The following is a 20,484-nucleotide window of genomic DNA, read 5'->3' as shown; positions in this document are numbered from 1 at the left end:
CTAGAGAAGCACGTCTCGCCTCGACGACGGAGCCATCTCGTCAATGGCCGCTTGCAGATGCTGCTTGGTCGCCATTACGTAGACCAACAGACCTGGCATCGCTTCTGGTCTCAGCGCTAGCTTCTGTATCATCGGTGGCTGCGGTGCTGTGCCTTCCGTGGAGCTGTGCGCTCGAACCTGTGCGGTACGCGAAGCACCAGCAGGAGACGCAAGCTGCAGCTGAAGCTGGTCTTGACGATGCAGTGTATCGACTGACGTGCTTACACGACGTGGATCTAGCGATGCGATCCGGGACACCTCGCAGGTTCCGGTGACAAGACTTGGACGAGCGTGCTGTAATGACGAGCCGTGTTGAACAACAGAATGTGAACGCTCGTGCTGCGTCGATTTTACTTGTGTGACGTGTTGTTGCAGAGTGTTGCTGCGCTTGGGACTTGGTTCACTGACTAGCGCTACGTCTTTGGATTGTCGCTTGGCGCCGTTTCCGCCGAGCACTGACTGGAAAGAGATACGTCTCACCGCCTTTGAACTTGCCGTGGCCGGCCGTCTAGGCTCAAAGCCTTGGGTTGAACGATCAGCTGATCCGGCCTCCCACGTCATGTCGAGCGAAGACTTGGCTGGTGACATTTCTGGCTTTCGCTTGTCTTTTTGGGATGCTGAGGGCTGCGAATACCAGCCAACATCAGCAGACAACGGCAAAGGCGGCGTGGCCTCTGGCGGCACCTGCATGTCTGCAGCTTTGGCTGACACGCTCTCCAGCGATGTCTTAGAACGCAAGAAAGATCGACGCTTCAAAGTGATCGATTTGCGCTTCGGTCTCGATGTCGTGGGAGTCAATGGGCCGCCGTCGATCGAGTACCTTGGTTGGTCCTTTGCGTCATCTCTCGCGGGTTCAATTTCGGTCAACCCACTTCCTTTTGACATGGCCGCACCACTGTCTTCAACAGGTGTTCCCTTAAATACCTTGAGAAGCTCCCGGAGACCTTGAAGCCCGGCACGGCTGGCACTTCGAAGGCGACGCTTAGCACTGCGATTGACATCGCCAACATCATCTCTATTGAGCTCAGAGACATCTCCGAGGCTAGGATTCGAGGAGCTGCTGAGACCAGGTGCGGTCTTGACAGGTCGCTCAGATGTACTTGCTCGATCATCTGCACTGTTTCGCTTTCCGCCAAACGTCTCGCCATTGGGCGTAGCCAATTTTGACTCGTCCGCCATAGAGGCAATGGAATGACCTTGCGAGCTCGGAACCGGATACGTATTGTTTTGACGTGGCAGATCTTCACGGGTATACGCTTCAGCCTGGTAGCGCGCATGCGATCGGCTCCCGCTGTGAGAGGCAGCAGTCAGCATTTGTCCTCCCAGGATGACAGACAAGATGTCGATCTCTCTATGCACATCGACGCTCCGCCCGCTATCCATGGTGGATGTCGTCCTCTGGCTCATGCCGCTGGTACTTCTGGTACCAGAAGTCAACATTTGCCGATTTGCTAGATGGTCGAGAGGCGATGTGGGACCAACATTAGCAGAGGCATCGGAGAAGGTGATGCATCGGCCGTCGACATGCTCGGAAAGTGGCGTGTGAGTCAACGTGTCGACGCGTGCGGTTGCGTCAGACTCGCTGCGTCCTTCCCCGAGGCCTATGAGTACATCGGCGCATTCGAGCCAGTTCTGTACGCTTTCTCCTGCGTTGGATGTTATGCGTGGAGTATTCATCTTGTAATCCATGTAGCTCGCCTTCAGTACCTTTAATTCCTCAATGCCTTTGGCAAAATCGCGGACCAGATTCATGTTATTGCGAATGCCCGTCTGAGCTTTGCTGATTCGGCTGGGAATCTTCAGATCGCCCAGGCTGTTGCGTCGAGCAGCGGTCCTTCGGGATGATATGGACGCTGCTGATGGAGCCATCGCTTGACTTGATGAAGCCAAGCTCGGCGCGCTTGTGTCCATGCTCAATTCCTTCGCCAGAAATACTCCTGGATCTGTGGTGCTTGGCGGTGCTTGCTGGTAGGTGGCGTCAAGTACACCTGGTGGCACGGACACCACTTGCATCTGCTTTGTCATCTGGGAAGGTGACAATGAGGTGTCTGGAGCCAAATCCTTCCGAGTAGTGCGCAAAAGAGGTACTGCAGGCGTGCCATCGAGAGTGTTTTCGAGAGCTAGAGGCGAGCCTGGCATGCTGGAAGCGCGACCGTGATGAATTTCGTGCCGTTTCGAAGACTCCTGCTGTCCAGACAAGTCAACAGAAGCTAGCCAGGCTGTGTCCTTAGTGTCGATAGCAGAACCAACATCAGCATAGCAGTTGGACGTGGAAGATCTCTGACGCACGAACCGAGGAGAGCTTCCGTTACTGGTGCCATACGAGGTCTCCGAGTCAGGTGCGTCGGCTCCACTTGAAGTTGATATCTGCTTTCGCATTCTGTAGCCGTAGAGTGACTCAACACTCGTATGGCTATGCGCAGTTGATGCCGAAACTGATCTGCTCGCCGAACTATGCCCGCCTGGGCCTCGCATCGTCTTTTCACCATTATATGGATATAGTGCCGCTGAACCATCGGTTGAAGCGGCGTCAGAGTGCGCCGGCGCGTACGTATCTTTGGAGGCATTCCATTGTCGTGCAGAGATCGCTACACTGGGTTTGGTGGCGTTTCCGGGTGCAAAGCTGAGGCCAGCGCGCAGTGTATTGGAGCTGGAAAGATCACGTCGGAGACCCGATGTGGGACTAGGTCGAATGCCACTGTAGTCCAGAGGCAGCGATGGCCGAGCGGCAGGCGGATTGCACCCTTCACAGGGCTGCTGGTTCGTAGGCTTCGACGCATCGCTTTGCTGCCTGGCACGTCTTACGAACGTCGGAGATGTAATTGAACTGCTGGATCGATCGAAAAGGGCCTGCTCGAGTAGATCAAGCTGAGAGCCGTCACTCCCTCTCCGGCCGCTCTGATTCTTGGGACGTGTGGGTGTCACCTCGATCGAACGCCTGAAAGTATTCCGAACAGATGTTGATGACATCACCTGATTGACTGCGTGAGCCGATACTTTGTCTCTTGGAGGGCTAGAGACAGGCAGCATCGGGTGGAAAGGGTCAGATCCGCGTCGCAGAGTCGATGCCTGGTCTACTGTTGTGCGGGGAATGGCGACACCACTGTTCTTCTCGCTACGACCAAGCAGCCGGCGGAAGCTGGTGCTGCGGAGCATGTTATAGCTCCTTTCCAGACTGGTTGGCGTGGATCCGTGTCGGGAGGTGCTCGATGAGGTGGACGCGTGACTGAGAAGAGAAGCTTGACTCTTATTGGCATCGTTGACATACGGCCGCTGAGGGCTTTCTTCTGCCTGTTGCATTTCGTTGATGCTGGTGCTGGACACGTTGGCGACATTGAGACGAGAGCGCGAGAAACTGAATCTTTGCAGAGCGCCAACTTTGGACTTGGACTGAGATCTCGTGTGAGACTTTGCCTGCGTAGAGTCGACATTGTCTTTGTTCTGAGTCTCAACACAAACAGGCGACGCTTTGCCCACTGCAGCGTCTTTGGCAACACTCTTGCGGCGTACGTCGAAACCAAGAGCTGAGCCTAGGGATCGGCGAGCAGGACGAGTCAATGCAGACGCTAGAGCCTCTTTAGAGGGAATCTCGGTCTCGGTTTCATCCCCGCTGTCATCAGTGCGACAATTGACGACCCGAGTCTTGCTGCGCATGCCGCGATCTCGGGAGAGAGCGCTGTATTGCTTAGATTCCGGATAGCGCGGAGCAGAGTGGTCGGCACTGTCCTGCAAAAGTCTGGCTTGATGGGACTCGCCATCAGATTGTGCAGCAAGACGAGCTGAGATGCCGGCGGCGTAGGTCATTGATGAAACAGTTGGAAGGTTGTTCTTTTGACTCGTCAGGACATGTCCTTTGGCTGAATCCGCTTGCCGGCTAAAGGTCTGTGGCAATTCTGGGGACAAGGCTGATTTTGCATAAGTCGTGTTTCCAAGTGACAAGCGGTCGTTCGCGTCCGATCGCTGCATGAAGTCGTATAGTGAGGAGGATGTCGAGGCTGATGGCGTGAAGATGGACTCCGCATTCCAAGAAAAAGCATCGTCCCAGTTCTCAACGTCGTCTTCGCTTGCTGCCATCTGGTCTGCGTGTGACTGTAGTAGCCTCTCGGCCGAATCACGCTCCGAGTTAGGATGATCACTTGCGACTTGGCTTTGACCGGTGTAGCTATTGTGAGGCTCAGAGTCGATCGGCTCTTGATCGATTTGGAAAAGAAAGTCGTCATCCCAGTTTTCGCTGACGGCAGAAGTTACTCGAATACCCCTGAGATCGGCAGCATTGATGCTTTGCAGGCACGACTGCGGGTTGGACGAGTCTTTGGTAATGTTACTCGCCACGACGGCAGTCGGCGCAGTAAGGATAGAGTCGGACATTCTGATACGGGAGGATTGCAAGACGTGCTCTGCTGACGGAAGTAAAGGTAGCCTTAAAGGCTCTGCATGGTCGGTTTCAGAGATTCCGAGCTCGGCATCCCAGTCAGCATCGCCAGAGTCGCCCAAGGTGGTATCGACAAAGGTTGATTCTGGCGATTGCTTTTTGCACGCAGGTAAGGGATCATGGTCGGATGGCGTTGGGAGGAATGACGCGCTTCTGGGCCGTGCTTGCTGTTCGTTGGCGTCCTGATGTACGGCTGACATGAGCTGCAAAGGCTGGTTTTCGACGGTTTCATCATCATCGTTGGACATGTAACCGTTCGAGATACGACTGCGGGTGAAGCTTCCTGCGCTGCCTGATCGAGCACGAAGGGTTGTAGCAGGTGGAGCTAGAGAGCTGACACTATTCGCCCTCGAACGTAAAACAGGGGAAGCGTTGGAGCCCGAGCGAGATCGAGCTGCGAGGTTGTGTTGCTCTGCGTCGAGCAGAAAGCAATGTGATGGTGAAGCAGGATGTGCATGAACGAGGCTGGTGGTTGCGGAGAATGGACGAGACGTTGAAAGAGGAGGTGAAGCCAAGAGCGGAGGAATGGAGCTGGGAGCTGAATATTTCTCGAGTGTATTCGGTGGCGGGTCAGTATGTTGTAGCAACCAACGTTGCTGTTGGCGTTCATAGAAGCGGGCGCTACTCGAAGGCGGCGGACGGTAGGGGCGATCCACCTGTCTTGCGCGAGGTGGTGCGCTGGAGTTCGAGATGGGCGGCAATGGCGCGAAGGGTGGCGGTCGTGAGGAATAGGATTGTGGGTTAGGAGCAGATATGCGTCTGTGTTGTCCTGTTGGTGATGCGGACGGTAAAGGAGAGGTTCGAACTGGAAGAGGCTCAAGAACGAATTCGCTTCCTTCCGCAACAACCACTCTGGCGGCCAAGATGGATTGGTCGGATCGTACCTGGTGGCGGTGTGCTATTCGAGAAGGGCTCGAGCGTTGCGAAGCCTGAGGCGAGCGGCTTTGGCCCACCGAGCTAGATGGCGAAGATCGCATCGTGACTCGAAACACGTTTTGCTACGCCGTATGTGAGGCGTGGTGAGAAGGAGCCGACTTCATCGAGCCTGCCTGCCGAGGCAACGAGACATGAGCTTGAAAAGACAGCGGCAATCGCAGAAATACCTCAATGGTAGCGTGCAAAGCGGAGTACGAGTAGGCGTGGGCGTGGTTGGACAGTTCTGGGCTGGATTTGTGTGACTGACATGAGCTCTGTTGAGCCGACTTGTCTTGGATGTCGAGATGCGCTGACAGGGGACAGGGGACCCCGATGCGACGCAGTGGATGTAGGAGGCTGAGAACGGCCCGAGGCGTACAGGGGATACAGGCGCGCGTGCAAGCGAGTAATTGTCTTGCAAAAGAAGTGGAAGACTGCTGTCGGTGGCAGTTGCGGTGGCGGCCGTGTCCTAATAGTGCGTCTTTATTGGACAGAAGGGACGATGGTGAGGCGCTAAAGAGCCAGCCTGCTATCAAGTCGTGAGTGTCAGTGTGTGTTTGATGACCGTGACAAATGCGAAGTGACTTACGCCCTGCGTGCGGAGTTGGAGGCGGCGGCTGAAGAACAACACTCACGATTCGTGATTCACAATTCACAATTCACAATTCACAATTCACAATTCACAATTCACGACTCACGACTCGACGCTTGTCACAGGCACGACGCATTCGTGATTCATTCACGATTCATTCACGATTTGGCTCGTGGATTAACGGTTCACAGTTCACAGTTCACGGTTCACGATTGATTTTGAGCTTTGTCACGTTGTGGAAAAATACTCGTGACTGCATCAATCTTGCATGCTCAGAGCGCCTGTGCACAGCCGTCGGATAAGCACAAGAGGCTATCGACACTCGAGTCTCAAATCCACCCACCCTTTCACAGCATCTTGGTGCTTGTAGCCGCCGCTGTTGATGATATGAATCATGCATGAAAGAGCTTTCTCTGGTCCTGCGCAGGAATCACAAATCTGAACCAGAAGCGGGACCGTTTTGTGGTCAAATATAAATCACGAATCAAAACTGGATGGAGCCTTGCTTGACACGCGCTCAGACGCGAAACACAGCACATCGATGATTTGATAACCATTTGAATCATACACACACGAAACTCACCCACGACCCTCGCGAAAGTCACGCTCTGTGACTCATACCCACGCCTCGTCTGGTCGTGCGCGTGAGCCAAAGCGAGAGGCCCCTTCTTTAATCCATTCACGATGATTGCGAGCAGGAGATAGAGAGACCTCTGAATACCGCCAGAGTGAGCCAGGCACACACACGACGAACAAGCACAAACAGGCAGATCGCGTGTAGTCAACTTAATGACGAATGGAATGTGCTCGATCAGTACGATGCTATCATACGTGGTTCTGAAGGCGCATTAGCCGTCTTCTCATGCTATGCGCCTATCCTACTTCAGCTCTGACGGCGTCTCCGTTGCTATCTCGTTTTCAACAATTCTATCAGCGATCTTCTTGATGCTTTCCGCAGCCGAACCTTGCGGCGGCGAAACGTCTGTGCCCTTCTTTTCACCACCTAGAACCGTCGTACTTGAACGCTGCAAAGCTTTTGCCTCCTCCATCAGCTTTCCGCCTACACCCACTTCGTGGTATCGAAACAGCTCGGCCTTCTGGCCTACACCGGGCAAAGCATGGATGCGCAGAAAATGCAACCAGCGATCGACCACTTGGTCGTTGGCATCGTAAAGCTTGATCGCTCTCGAGTGCGTCTTCCTCCAAAAATTTTCCTGCGACTTTTTGTGCACAAATGGCGATCGAGGCACCGTCCAGAGTGATGTACGGATGGGAAGCGAAGCGACGCCGCTCGCAGCAATACCGATCGCAAATGCTGCTCGTCGCGCAAAGTCGGCAAAAAGCTCCAGGTTGTCTCGACCGTCTTCGTAGGAGCGCAGGTGTAGGGTTGCAACATGAATGCCATGCGTACGTCCAAGTGCTTCGGTGGGAAGCAAGCAGTTGGGCAGCACAAATTGCTCTTCATCCGGTGCAGCAGAAACGGCGTCGCTTTCGGCAGCCGTTACTGTCGCTGTCAAAGAGCCATTTTCAATCGACGCCGATGGTTGAGATGGCTTGCGGAGTTGATCCAAGGTGACAGAGGAAGAGGTTGACGCATTCGAGCGGCTAGGCACAGACGCAAAGGTCCTGGCAACAGGTACTGCCGTCGGTTTCGAGGTGCACGATGCTACAGCTGCAGTGTTGAAAAGCTGACGGGCGATACCCGTTGATCTGTACGCCATTCCGAGCGTTTACAGTTCGACAATATGCTCGATCGTGGCGGGTTGTGGAGCTGATGCTGTAGATGGTTTGTGGAAGATGACGGTCTGCAATGTCCAGACTTACAAGAAGAAAGTCGAAATTGGCTTTTTAAAGGTCGCATCACGTGAGTTCTACCACTTCCTAAAATTCCCGTGCGACTGAATCACGAAAGCAAGGCAAGGGCGCGACCAACTCGCCTCTTAAACGCTCACAAGCTCAGTGGCAGCACGACCGCGATATCGAAAAGCGTCAGAATAACGAATGTCCATATTCAGGTAAGAAGTAGCATGACATACTAAAATAATGGGTATAGAGCCGGTACGGCTTGGGGTTGCATCACGCATCAGTGACCTGAGAACAGCCTAGCATCAGATCAAGCTGAGCTCCAATGTCCACACTCTTCGGGCCCAAACTCGTACCTTTCTGCCCTTTCCTGACTTGAGCAACTCGACCTCCTTCGCCGTCAAGCTTGCGTCGTTCAGGTCTTCTGGCTCAAAAGGGTGTGCCGATTCTGGACTCGACGCAGGCAGGACAATGTCAATACCATCCCACCAGCACTTCCTGGCGGGCTTGCGCCAAAAGAGGAGCAGTTTCTGCGCGGTTGCAAACTGCTGGTGGTCAACGCGGATGTTGTGCATCATGCTCGTCTGACCACTGGGATCGTGGTACTCGGCTGCATTCAAGGAGTCCAGATGAATGCCTTCTGCCTCGAGCTCGCCTGCATGTGTGATGCCTGTCTTGAGCAATACGAGCGCAATCGAGGTTATACAGCAGCGATTCGGTTCGAGCGCTCGAAAACCCCACGTGTCCTCGCGATCGAAGCCGCTCATGCACAGCATATCAATGAGGTGCTGTTCGGCCAAGTTGTTCTCCTTGTTGACATTTCGTTGCAAAGCAGTAAAGATCTGCTTGCGGTCGAGCAAAGCATCTCCGCATGCATACTTGAGTCGGAAAAGCGCCGAAGTTGGGTGACCTGTGGACGGATCGGTGCCCTCAAACGTCTCTGGGTCGACAACACCTAACGCCGCGCCGCCAGGGGCAGCGGCAGCAGTCTTTGGTGGGATGGCAAAGTACTCGAGCTCCTCGCGCAAGACAATGATGGGTTGTTTGTTCATCAATGGGATCTGCGACATGCCGGCCTGGTTAACATCGACACCCTCTCCCGACGCCTGAGCATAATGGTAGAGACCAGAGTTGTTGCCGTAGGATGAACTGGGCCTATACTTGCCAGAAAGCTCGCTTGTGCCGTAGAACTCGTCTTGCGCAGTTTTGAAGAAGCTGAGGACATACGAGAGACACTGCGGATCAAAGTCGACCAAGTACAGCTCCTCTTCGTCCTCTTCGCCATCCTGATCCATCAGCGACGGGACGCGAGGCTGACGGGTGAGGATGAGACCGTTGGGGAAGAGGCACAGCAGCACCGACTCGGGCAAGTTCATCATGGTTTCGCGCTCAATAGTAAAGCGTGTACCACGCAATTCGAGCGTGAGATGGGTGCCAGGGTCCTGCCCCGAAAAGTCATTGACGTCATCCATCATAGCGAGTGCAGATTAGAGGAGATCGTCTGAATGTTCTGTCGAGTGTCGGAATGAACGATGGGTGCTGAGAGATGGCGCGTTTGATAAGCGATGACAAGATAGGTTGTTGTTGAAGGTAACGGTCAGGCGCAAAGAGCGCGTGTGTACGAGGAATGTCTCCTTCGCCGCCTGATACGTTAAAGCTAGCCCGATACAGTGAAGGATGCACAGGTTAGGAATCAAGATGGGGATCCGGGGGGAGATGATGAAGACTGGATTCGTGATTACGGACGACTTGGCTTGTCGCGGGCTCGGACGATGGGTATACAAGGTCGCTTGCTCGATCTTGTGTCTGCGTGTCACTTTTTTTGGAGGTGGGGAAATCGCCAAAACAGCGCCTTAGTCGCAGTCACGAGTCGTGATTCACGATTTGTGGTTTGGCGAGGCCGCTCGCTGCCGTTGTTGTTGCTTGGTTGCAGAATTCACGATTCACGAATCACGAATTTGTCAACAAACACGTGCTGTTAGGTCTAAGAACGTGGGTTTACTCCAGATTGTCAGATCGACGCAACTCACTTTCTCCAAAAAGCCGTCCTCCACGTAAGAGTCGTGAGTTGCGGTCTGCGTGACTGGTCGCCTCGTGACTGTGGGCATGGCTCGACTGGTTCCTTCTTGACGCGTTTCTTCCAGCTGCAATCACGAATCTGCTCTCGCCCTTCCATCGTTACGATCAACCTTCATCATCGTTGGCGATCCTATCCCGTAAGACTCCACTCGAGCTGCAAACATGCCACTCTCAACACAGATTGCAAGAGTCTCCGATGGTCTGCCATTGGCGCAGAGCGTCGATGACGGCAAGACCGAAACTGACCTCTCAGAGCACAAGCAGCAAGCCAAGCTCATCTTTCGCCGCATCACACCGTCTTCGGAACAGCGATGCAGCATCGAGAGCGGCAAGTATACCCTGCACTACCTCATATCGCCGCCTCCTGCTATGCCATCGTCCGTCGTATACCTCACCATCGCCGAAAAGTCGTATCCGCGCAAACTGGCCTTCTCGTACCTTGACGAGCTGTCCAAAGAGTTTGAGCGCAGCTACGGAAATCAGGTCGAACAGAGAACGCTCCGTCCATACGCTTTTGTGAGCTTTGACACATTCATGCAGCGAACCAAACGACTTTACGAAGACTCTCGCACAGCTCAGTCGGCAGCGTCATCGAATTTGGACCGACTCAACGAAGATCTGCAGGATGTTACGCGCATCATGACAAAGAACATGGAAGATCTGCTTTGGCGAGGTGACAGCCTGGATCAGATGTCGACCATGTCGTCGTCGCTACGAGATGAGTCGCTCAAGTACCGCAAGGCTGCACGACAGATCAATCTAGATGCTCTTTTCCGTAAATGGGCGCCCGTCGGAGCGGTAGGTTTCCTGTTCCTATTTATCATCTGGATCAAATTCTTTTGATTGCTTAATAGTGCAATCAGGTAACTCCATGTCATACAAGCCTCCGTATCCTCTGTGACGGCTTGGCTGTGATACGAGCTGTTGTGTCATCGCAGTCCACGCGTCATCATTTGTACTATACCTTCTCACCGCTAAGCATTTCGCCCGACGTGCTGAGTCCACCTCAGGCTTTGTATAGTTGCTCTGCTATAGCGGCGCTGTTTGAGACCTTGAGTTCATTCGTGACGGCCAGCTCCTTTTCTGTTCACAGCCGCCAGGTGCAATGGGCTATGTGTTGTAAGACCACATCATCCTACAGACCGTCGCGATTGCATCCTTTCGGCAGCACGAGCTTTTTTTGCACGGACCTTCGATCCAAGAGTGGCACAATGAGAATCGCAGCCTCGCAGCCTACTGCTCAGGACAGAGGCTAATCACGAATGAAAGCCCCTGCTCAATTTGTGACAGTTGCACGATCGACGATGAGGCCCAACTCCCAAAAATCAAAAAAAAAAAATCAAAAATCAAAAATCAAAAATCGTAACTGTGGATTGGCTTTGCATGCGTTGCACAGCACGCTTGCATGTAGTGTTGCGCTGGCTCGGCGGTTTGATACTGTATGTCTTGATTGGACCCCTAATCACGAATTGAGAAAACATCACGAGACCTATCAGAAGGTCAGACTGAGAGGGGAGAGAGAGAAAGAGAGCGCGCGCGTCCGAGAGTGCATTGGGCAAGAGTCCTGAGTGTTGGTTGGACTCACGACTCGGCTTGAGGTCGGTTGACGTGTCTTTTCCACAGCACACATACTGTATACCTAGGTTTCTCTTTTTTTCCAACAGTTTGAGCTCGCTTTACTGCTCAGCGCGAAAGAAACCCTTTCGTTTACCTCGTCAAGCCAGGCAAAGGCGCGCTAAACCCCAACCAACACCTCTTGGGTGCCGTTCCACTATCCGTTGAGAACTTGATTCGGTTCCTCGCTGCTCAGCTTTCGACTTTGACGTTCCATCCGACAACTTTGCAGTCTCTCCGAGTCTCGTCTCTGAACGCTACTGTTGTGCTCGAAGGCTCCGAGAGCAAGTGACAAGGGCAGCTGATTCAGCTGCTCAACGTAGCGTCTCAACATGTCGGTCTCACCTTTCCTGCCTGGAAACAGCATCTGGTCTAACAATGCCTCTCAGAACGGGATCGGCGCATCCGGTGCGGATCAACAGAGCGGCCTTGGTGCAGGCACGCCGCTAAACACCGCATTGGAACGCGGCGAATCCTCGCGTGTCGGAACTCATCCGTTGCCCAACAAGCCTGGCGCACCTGCTCGCTCCAACTCTGCCATCTCTGCCAGGAGCAGTGCAAATATAGCCGTGGATGATTCCGTTAGATCTGTTGACTCTGCTATGACTAATGCGGTACCTCGGGCTGGGGTTATAGGCGGCACTCGGACCAGCGCTGTCTCCAGCAGTCATGGCCAGAAGCAAGCGGAGGTCAGCCGATCCAACAGTTTCGCCGCTTCGACGCAAAGCTTCCGTTCAGCCAACTCGCGTTCGCCTTTGCCAGGATCTATGCATGCGCAGGTTGGCCTCTCAGTACCTGTCCGATCGCCGTCTCTCCATGAAAACGGGGCCGGTTCGCACGATCGAAACAATACCAGTGGCGAATCAGAGTTTGGCACTCCGAGACTCTTCCTCGATGCGCAGCACACTTTCGACCAGGACGATCAGGTGGCAGCTCTGTCCTTTGGCCGGTCTCCCTCTACGCTCAGCCACGATGTATCAAGCTCCAATTTTGGCAGACCTCGGCCAAGCTCTTGGGTGCATCCTTCTAGCCGCGACGTTTCCGCCTCTGCCTCGGCAAGACCAGTCAGCAGCCAAGGCAACCATGTTTCCGTTTCCCCTTTGGCTTCGCACAGTATCGACACTGATGCTGCCTTTGGAGGTCTCGACCTCGCGTCAAAACGCCCATCCTCGGCTCAATTCAACCACGGGCCCGTGGACCCGTCTCTCAAGTCGGCATTTGACAACCAGCTGGGGCACACAAGTTATCATATCTCTCCTAGCTTGAATTCAGGCTCGTTGGGACGGAGCGGCCGTTCGGACATAGCATTAGCAGCAGCAACAGCAGCAGCTGGTCGTATGACTCCAACATTGGCGGTTCCATCCTATATGAATCTGTCCGGTGGCTTACTCTCGCCTACAGCAGCGACGATCGGAAACGGTGGTCCTTCCATCGCCCATTCGCCCGTCGGAAGCCCGCTTAGCGGCTCGGGCTTTCCGAACCAGCCGCCTCTTCGCTCCGTTTCTGCAGGCTACATCTTGGACAAGCCTACAGGCCCTTTTGAAGAGGCCACAGTCGAGTCAGCCGTAATCAAAGACATGCTCGAACGTCTGACGCGAGTAGAGAGTGGCATGAAGGACTTCTCACGCCAGATCTCGGGCATTTCTCGAAATGTTTCGCTCCTGCTCGAGCGTACCAAAGCACTCCCTCCATCAAGTCTCTCCAACAGCGGAGCAAACCTCACGCAGGGCGCAGCGGCAGCGGGAGGCTACACAACCGAGGAAATGCGCTCGCTCAACGCCCAAGTTAGTGCTCTGGCCAACAGCGTCTCTCACCTGCTGACACTACAGAGTAACGGTCTAGGCAGCGCTGTACCCCCTTCGACACCTTCGCTTACAGGTTTGGGCCTTGGATCGACGGGCGGAATGCTAGGAACGCCCCAATTGGGAGGTCCAGGCGCTCTCGAGCGCGCTGCTTCGCCTCGTGTTGGCAGCAATCCCAACGGATCATTCAATACAGGCCCCAATGGGTCGTTTGCGTCCTTGAACACGCTCAGTCCACGTCCCTCAGGTAACAATCGAGGCTGGAGCGGACCCAACGTTCGGGGACAAGACCACGGCGCGGATCGACGTTGGAACTCATCCGGCCAGAGCGGTAACGCCCGCGGCCAAGGTCCTAGTCAAGCCGGCAGTACAACTGGAGCAGGTCCAAACCTCGACGAGGCCGCACCTGGCACAACCAACGCAGCTCAGGCTGGCACTGGTATGATCCAACCCAACGCGGTTGTGTCCAAGTGGGAGCATCTCAATCTGCATCCTGACTTGCTGCGCTCCATTCTCAAGTATGGCCTCGGACCGCCAAACAAGATCCAGCAACGCGCCTTGCCCTTCCTTCTGCGGGGAAGCGATATCATCGCCCAAGCTCCGCCCACACAGGAAAGGATCGCATCGTATGTCATTCCTTCGTTGCAACTGGTTCTCAACGTCCTCAACGAAACTGGCGGCCCCGGACAGACTGCGTCCAACCGTGGTCCGATTGCACTGATCGTGTCGACCACCGTTGATCAGGCAACCCAGGCGCAGCGCATGGCTTTGGGTCTTGGCGCCCCTCTTGGCATCCGTGTGCACATGGTCGCGGCCAGCTGCACTGACGTTCACCACGAGGCCCAATCGCTCGTTCAGGCATGGCCACACGTTGTAGTTGGCACCCCGCAGAAAATGAGCGAGCTGTTCACTTACATGACCAACAACGCTTCCTCTCTGCATGTCCACGGCAAAGGGCCAGGAAGCGCTACAATCAAGCCAAACGAGGCACGAATCGTGGTTTTGGACGAGGTAGATCAGCTCATTGCTCGAAACCTAGCTGATCACGTTAGCACAATGCTTCGAGTACTGCCTTTGCCAACTGTGAGTGCAAATACGGCCAGAGATGCTGGAGGCCTCAGCCCAGGGTTGCCTCAAGGTAGCGGCAACACAATCTTTGCGCCGTTCGAAAAGCCGAACGAGAACCTGGGAAGCTCTACAAGCGCAGCAGCCACAATCGATCGACAGGTCGCACTCTTTTCGAACACCGTGCCCCAGGATGTGCTAAACTTTGCACAGTCGATTCATCTTCGCGAATCGGTGCGCGTGCTTGTTCGTCGTGATGGTGCAGGCACGGCTGGTGGCGGCACTACTATGCAGTCGGGTCCAGGCGGCTCATTCACCAAGGGAGGACCTCATGGCCTAGGCTCAGCCATGCAGACCATGAGCTCTCAGCGCGACGTTTCGCAGCCCACCAATGCTCTTGGTGCGCATCCAGTCAACTCGAGCATCAGCACAGCCAAGGATCCCATGATGTCCGCGTTGAAGGGTCTGCGACAGTACTATCTCTATGTAGCTGTGACCTCGAACGGCGGCATGGGTACAGCAAGCCCGATCCCGGGTCTTTCTCACAATCCTGCCGGGGAGATGAAGCTCGACCTGATCTCGGATCTGCTCGAAGACATTGACTTTGGCCAGACAGTCATCTACTGCGCCAACATTGCAACGCAAGAAGCGCTCATCTACAAGCTCTCATCCAAAGGCATTGAAGCGCTGGGTCTGAACCGCGACATGAACTCGTACACGCGTCAACAGACGCTGGCAAGATTCCGGTCGCCCACTTCACAGTTTGGGACCAACTACAATGTCGCCAGCAGCGCTACATTTGCCACGCCGGGAGGGTACGGCGGCAACAACACAAACAGTCGTCCATGCAAGGCGCTTGTGGTGTGCGAGCTAGCCGTCAACCCCAAAGAAGTGCATCAGATTCCGCTCGTTGTGTTCTACGACATGCCTCGCTCTGTCGAGGAGTACAAGGACAAGATCAGTTGCGCTGCCGCTGGGGGTATGGCAAGGCCTAGCGTGTGTGTGAATGTCGTCACCGCCTCAGGTGGGCCTAGAGGCGATGTCGAGATGCTTAGGACACTCGAGTGCCATCTTGGGTGTAAGATGGCGGAGCTGCCTATGGATCCGAAGCAGATCCTCAACTTTTGATCTCCATTCTCCATTCTCCATTCTCCATTCTCCATTCTCCATCTTCTGTCTCTTTCTCATACCTCCCGCCTTGTACCGTGACGCTGTTATCCAGTCTCCTCGAATCGTCTTCAGATACCCTCTCACAAAATCGAATTTTCCATGGCCCCAGTTCTGGCCAATGGCTCATCGCGTCCCGTTCATGCTGTCGTTCTAGCCCGTCATTCACAATTGTTTTCCTTAGCATCCATCATTTTCGGATTTTCGTCACAGTAGCACTAGACGCATAGCCGTGTTTCTCTTGACATATCACATCAACGGTCGTGCATTGCAGATGTTGCTCACTCTTTCCGCGGCGTCTGTCTGATTTCGTGCTAAAACTGAGCTTTGGTGTATAAGTGGAGAGGGGAGAGGGGAGAGTCACGAGCGGCGGTAATCGGGCGGGTTCGGGATTCGGAGATTTCATTGCGCAATTTCTTTCACACGCCGAGACGGAGTGTGAGTATTGTGTCAGGGTGACTTGACGCACAAGCACGAATCGTGAATTGTGGAGAACTCGAACTTGGCTGCACTGGCGACAACCACGAGCCACGAGCCACGGGACAACAGCACAGTCTCTACTGCAAGTAGGCACTTTACTACGACTCACAGATACGGTACTTGCGAAGCCGAGTTTTGCTCGAGCGTGCAGAAGGATGGCGGACGAGTCGAAGGGCAAAGGCAAAGCGCCAGCTCGGTCATCTGGACGCGATGAAGAACAAGATGCTCGAAGCGATCAAGCTACGCGTTCCAACAGCACGGCTCAGAGCTTAGCAGCAGCACTGCGCACCACAATGGCATCGTCACAGCTCAGCTCGGTGATGCAAACCATCGGCGCCAGTGGCAAGCACGATCCTCAGCGTTTCGGCTCGTCGTCGGCAGAACGCAGTGGTGAGTTGAGAGATTGGTTGGTCCAAGATCTGCGCTCATCACCCACCGCAGCTGATTCGACAGTGGAAAGCTCGCGCACCGGTACGTTTCGTTCCTCGGCAAGTGGAGTTGGGGAAGCATCAGCTGAAGCGGAGAAGATGTTTGAGCACTTCCAACGTGGCTTGATGCTGAACGAGGGCAGCAGCGAGACTGCGGCAAAGGAGGAATTGGCGCAGGATACGATCGGACAAGGAGTCGACAAGTTGGAGCACAGCTGGGATGCAGCTCAGCAAGCACCGATTCGGTGGCAGGCGACTGGCTTGGATCCGACAACCGCGAGACGCGTTGACACATACACCGACTTGGATGCACCTCTGCATGCGTCGGTGCGAAAGGACCAGTCAGTAGCACCTGCCCAAGCGTCGAATGCGAGTTTTGTGGTCGCAGCCCCGCTTGTGCAATCCGACGACATCATTGCACTGCTCGACGCCGAAGAGTCGCATGCACAAGCATCAGCACCCACACCCACGACGCGTTTATCAGAAACAGTGCTCTCGCAATTCTCACCGCACTACCGCGCACCTTCGCCTTCGCACCCGAGCTTTACGCGCGAACAAGCAGCCTTGCACCTTGCACTCGCCGAAGCGCAAGCCTCGACGCAATCGCAACGCGACCTCGTCATCCCACGCCCCGACAACCGAGCTGCACAACAAGGCGTCTACGCTCGCACTCCCCAAGACGCACTTTCGAGTATCTTTGCCTCAACAGGACGCCAAGAGTCGTCCCATGTCACAGAGAGCGAAAGCGTGGATGATAGGGGAAGAGCAGTCATTCGTAAGATCACCCGTTGGTTTGGAGCCTCCACCTACATCGACGACGTATACGGCGTCTCTCCGGTCCTCAAAGAAACGATAGAAGAGGCGTTGAAACCGGATAACAGCCAAGAGAATAGAGACAAGGCAGTGAGGAGACTCGAGAGTCTCTGGCGACATCTGAGCGCTTCGGAACCGCAGACCGATACACGCGCCAATTGGGTCGATGGCTGGTTGCTGAAAAACACATAGAACACACATTAGCCCAGAAGCGGCTCGGATCAGCAAGCAACGCTGCACGATGCTTATACGTCTGTCAGTGTGAATCGGACCTATACTTCAAACATTGTTCGGAAAGCAGGCGGAGGCAAGACGTGCAGCCTTCTTATCATAGTACATTTTGCGCATCACCTGTCTGACCATTTGCAGAGCATACAGTTCCAGATTCGCCTCTGAAGTCGCCAACAATGTCCTGACCTGCGAAGGCGTCCAAACGAGGTTGTACGAGTTGCTGAACGATGAAGTGCTCGGATCATACCCTGGATTTGTAGGATTGGGCAGCAAAGGGCAGTAGATCAGCCAGAACGTCGATCCGTCCTCATCCCGTACGCCTTGTAGAACTCGTGCGTACTGGTCGAGAAATTTCAATTCGATCGATCGATCCACCTTGTTCTCCTGGTCTGTGCAAACAGGTTGGATCGGGTCAAAGAGATGCGTTTGGTCCGATAGCGTGATTTGGCAGTCGTCGGCGAAATTGTGAATGCGTTGCATTGCTGAGCCTGCTTGTACGTCGGAAGAGGCATCAAAGGCGATGATGATGTCGGCGGAGCGTTCTTTGCGTGCCAGAATGTGGTTTGGAAGGTTGTTGGACATGCCCGCATCCATGAGTCGGATGCGTCCTTGTGATTCCCATGGAGTGCTGCGTTTGGTGTCGTCTTCCACCTTGTCTGTACTCTGCGCCTGTGTGACGGCTGGAAGCGATAAAGGATTGCTACCCAGCTCTAACTCGGTACCATCCTCCAACGTGCCCAGGTTTGCGTCGTAAGACGGAAGCGAGACGCTAAGTTCGTCAAATGCCTCAGCATTCCTTGTCTTTGCATTGTTCAAAAAAGTGGTCGTGTCTTCAACTAGCACGTTGGCCACTACATACTCGCCATCGTGCGAAAGGCTAAGGTGGAGCTTGGGTATCGACGAGATATCTGGATGCTTTGATCGCCACTCTTCCGAAAAAGACAGCGAGGGCTTCCTGGTGCGAAAGCCTTTTTGCTCAAGCGGACCAACGTTGACGCTTCCATCTGAAGCACCAGGCTTATGCACGCAAAGCTCTTTCCAAGAGACGACCCATTTCGGGTACAATGCCTTGTAAGCAGCTTCTTTTGCACTCCATCGATTTGCGATGAACTGCTCGAGGTGCGTGTACGTGGCAGAGGTCTCGGACTGAGATTGTGCGAGATCGTGATACTCCTCCCACTCCGATTCGCAAAGGATACGTTTGGCTAGCTTATTCAATGCTGCCAGCTCGCCTATCCGATGACCTTTGGAGCACTCGTTCGCACCAGCCGAGACGTCATTTGATAAGCACTTGCGACGCTGTGCGAGCTGCCGTAGGCGCGGTACATGCAAAATATCGATGCCGATGCCTAGGATGCTGGTGGTCGCTACGCTGTTACCACTGATTCTGGACACAGGAGAGACATTGAGGCCGTAAAATGGATTGGGCTCGTCACCTGCACGAAGTGGATTTCCCCATCTGCGCTCCCATCGCTTCATCCGGACAAAGTTGTTGAAAAAGTGCAGGGTGCGTGACATGGCGGTGCCCTTTGGCAGGGACGCCAGCAGAGCTGTGATGTAGCCAGTCAGTGGGCCTGCAGGAGCGCTTGTGCACTGACCCAACAGAAGAGAAAGAGATCCTTCTGGTCTACGGTCCAGCGAGCGGCCAGAAACGAACGGACGACCCCACGCCCACGTTGGGATATAGCCTTGTACATCGGCACTTCCAACTTCGAGCGGAGTCGCCTCGAACCACTGAAAGTACCCTTTAGCAGCAGGGAGGGCAAACACATCTGTTCTGTTATCAACGGCAGACGATAATTGAGCATTCGACGGTGGATCTGAAACGTACGAGGCGCGGTCGGGCGCTAGCGCAGTCGACGCTGCCGACTGATGCTGTGTGAGGGCGCGTTTTGGGGGCTGACCCTTGCTGAGCGATGAGTCGGAATGCGGTCGGACACCTGGTGCATCGTGAGGTGCTACACGGACAGCCGTGAAGATGGGCAGAGGCTCGTGTCCAGAGCTGATCCCCGATCGAGACCAGACTTTGGAGAACTGAAAGCTGGCTCTGCTCAGTCTCGCTCTCGGTTCTCTTGACAAGAATTGGTACGAGGTGGTCAGTGTGGCATAGAGATCCATGATGCCAAGTCCCACTATACCAGCTTGCGCTTTGCGTACAAGGGGACCCAGTAGGAAGTAGACACCACGGCTGCTTCTTGCCACTGTATCTAGCGCATGGACGCTCATGGGATGCGCAAGCTCGGTTGCAACAGCTAGATAGTGCCTGACGAGACGGTCTGCATCTTGATATGCGATGCTGTAATAGGCGGCCAGCGTCCAACAGCTTCCGCTCACTCCTCCAGCCCAGGAAATGCAGTCCCACAGCTTGGAACGTTTGGCTGCGGCGATCAAGCCTGCAAAGCCGTACATGGCTCGGTAGCCGCCACCCGAACCGCCGAGTGCAACCAGTGGCACATCGCGGGGGTCCACTTTCTCTGCTGCTGGAAGGTTGAGGAAGCGTTTCAGATGGTCTTGACCTTGCGATGACAAGCGTTGCTGTCTTTTGCGCAAAAAATTGACCTCCTCAGGATGCAGCGCTGAGGACCTACGGACATTTGCATCCCAGTGAAGCTCGGGATAGGCCTTAGTATCCTTGGCATCAGCAGCGAGCAGGCGTTTGACATGGGCGAGATCCCTTGCTCTACCCGACCATCGTCTCAGAAGCTTTTTGATCACGGACCCTTGTTCGCCTTGGCCAAGTACATCGCTCGAGATAATGACCTCGTTTGGTGATTGAGGGTGGTCAGCTTGCGAAGACGTCGAGGCGTGGTGGCTCAGCAGAGGAGTGGCTTCTTCGACAGGTACAATACGTGGACCCAAACGTGTCCGTATGAGGCTGTACTTGCTGAGTTGGAGGGTCTGTCCGAGTTGTGGAATGCGAGAAGATACGGGAGCTGCTTGAAAAAGAGTGACGAGCGCACAGAGGCAGTATACCTTGACGTAGAGATAAGTCGGTCTCTGGCGTAAGGACGTCAAGATGGGCAT

General features: G+C 54.6%; 7 protein-coding genes across 7 annotated transcripts; 3 read left to right on the top strand and 4 right to left on the bottom strand.

Moving 5' to 3' along the window:
- On the bottom strand, window positions 1-5,448 carry UMAG_05876 (uncharacterized protein; the record flags this gene model as incomplete). The annotated part of the gene is made up of 1 exon (XM_011393926.1): window positions 1-5,448. The coding sequence occupies one exon, from the start codon at window positions 5,446-5,448 to the stop codon at window positions 1-3; it is 5,448 nt and encodes a 1,815-aa protein (XP_011392228.1).
- A 1,408-nt stretch (window positions 5,449-6,856) lies between these two features.
- UMAG_11029 (mitochondrial 37S ribosomal protein uS10m) lies at window positions 6,857-7,699 on the bottom strand (the record flags this gene model as incomplete). Its single annotated transcript, XM_011394015.1, has 1 exon — window positions 6,857-7,699. One exon carries the CDS (start codon window positions 7,697-7,699, stop codon window positions 6,857-6,859), a length of 843 nt encoding a protein of 280 aa, XP_011392317.1.
- A 387-nt stretch (window positions 7,700-8,086) lies between these two features.
- On the bottom strand, window positions 8,087-9,256 carry UMAG_11028 (uncharacterized protein; the record flags this gene model as incomplete). The annotated part of the gene is made up of 1 exon (XM_011394014.1): window positions 8,087-9,256. The coding sequence occupies one exon, from the start codon at window positions 9,254-9,256 to the stop codon at window positions 8,087-8,089; it is 1,170 nt and encodes a 389-aa protein (XP_011392316.1).
- Window positions 9,257-10,022: 766 nt separating this feature from the next.
- UMAG_11027 (putative synaptobrevin (V-SNARE)) lies at window positions 10,023-10,703 on the top strand (the record flags this gene model as incomplete). Its single annotated transcript, XM_011394013.1, has 1 exon — window positions 10,023-10,703. The coding sequence occupies one exon, from the start codon at window positions 10,023-10,025 to the stop codon at window positions 10,701-10,703; it is 681 nt and encodes a 226-aa protein (XP_011392315.1).
- A 1,103-nt stretch (window positions 10,704-11,806) lies between these two features.
- Window positions 11,807-15,469, top strand: UMAG_05873 (uncharacterized protein; the record flags this gene model as incomplete). Its single annotated transcript, XM_011393925.1, has 1 exon — window positions 11,807-15,469. One exon carries the CDS (start codon window positions 11,807-11,809, stop codon window positions 15,467-15,469), a length of 3,663 nt encoding a protein of 1,220 aa, XP_011392227.1.
- A 674-nt stretch (window positions 15,470-16,143) lies between these two features.
- Window positions 16,144-17,421, top strand: UMAG_05872 (uncharacterized protein; the record flags this gene model as incomplete). The annotated part of the gene is made up of 1 exon (XM_011393924.1): window positions 16,144-17,421. One exon carries the CDS (start codon window positions 16,144-16,146, stop codon window positions 17,419-17,421), a length of 1,278 nt encoding a protein of 425 aa, XP_011392226.1.
- An 87-nt stretch (window positions 17,422-17,508) lies between these two features.
- UMAG_11026 (uncharacterized protein) lies at window positions 17,509-20,484 on the bottom strand (the record flags this gene model as incomplete). Its single annotated transcript, XM_011394012.1, has 1 exon — window positions 17,509-20,484. The coding sequence occupies one exon, from the start codon at window positions 20,482-20,484 to the stop codon at window positions 17,509-17,511; it is 2,976 nt and encodes a 991-aa protein (XP_011392314.1).

This window comes from Mycosarcoma maydis, chromosome 20, assembly GCF_000328475.2.
Source record: "Mycosarcoma maydis chromosome 20, whole genome shotgun sequence".
Lineage (NCBI taxonomy): Eukaryota > Fungi > Basidiomycota > Ustilaginomycetes > Ustilaginales > Mycosarcoma > Mycosarcoma maydis.
The sequence above is the reverse complement of the archived record's forward strand: the minus strand, read 5'-3'. Positions and strand labels throughout refer to the sequence as shown.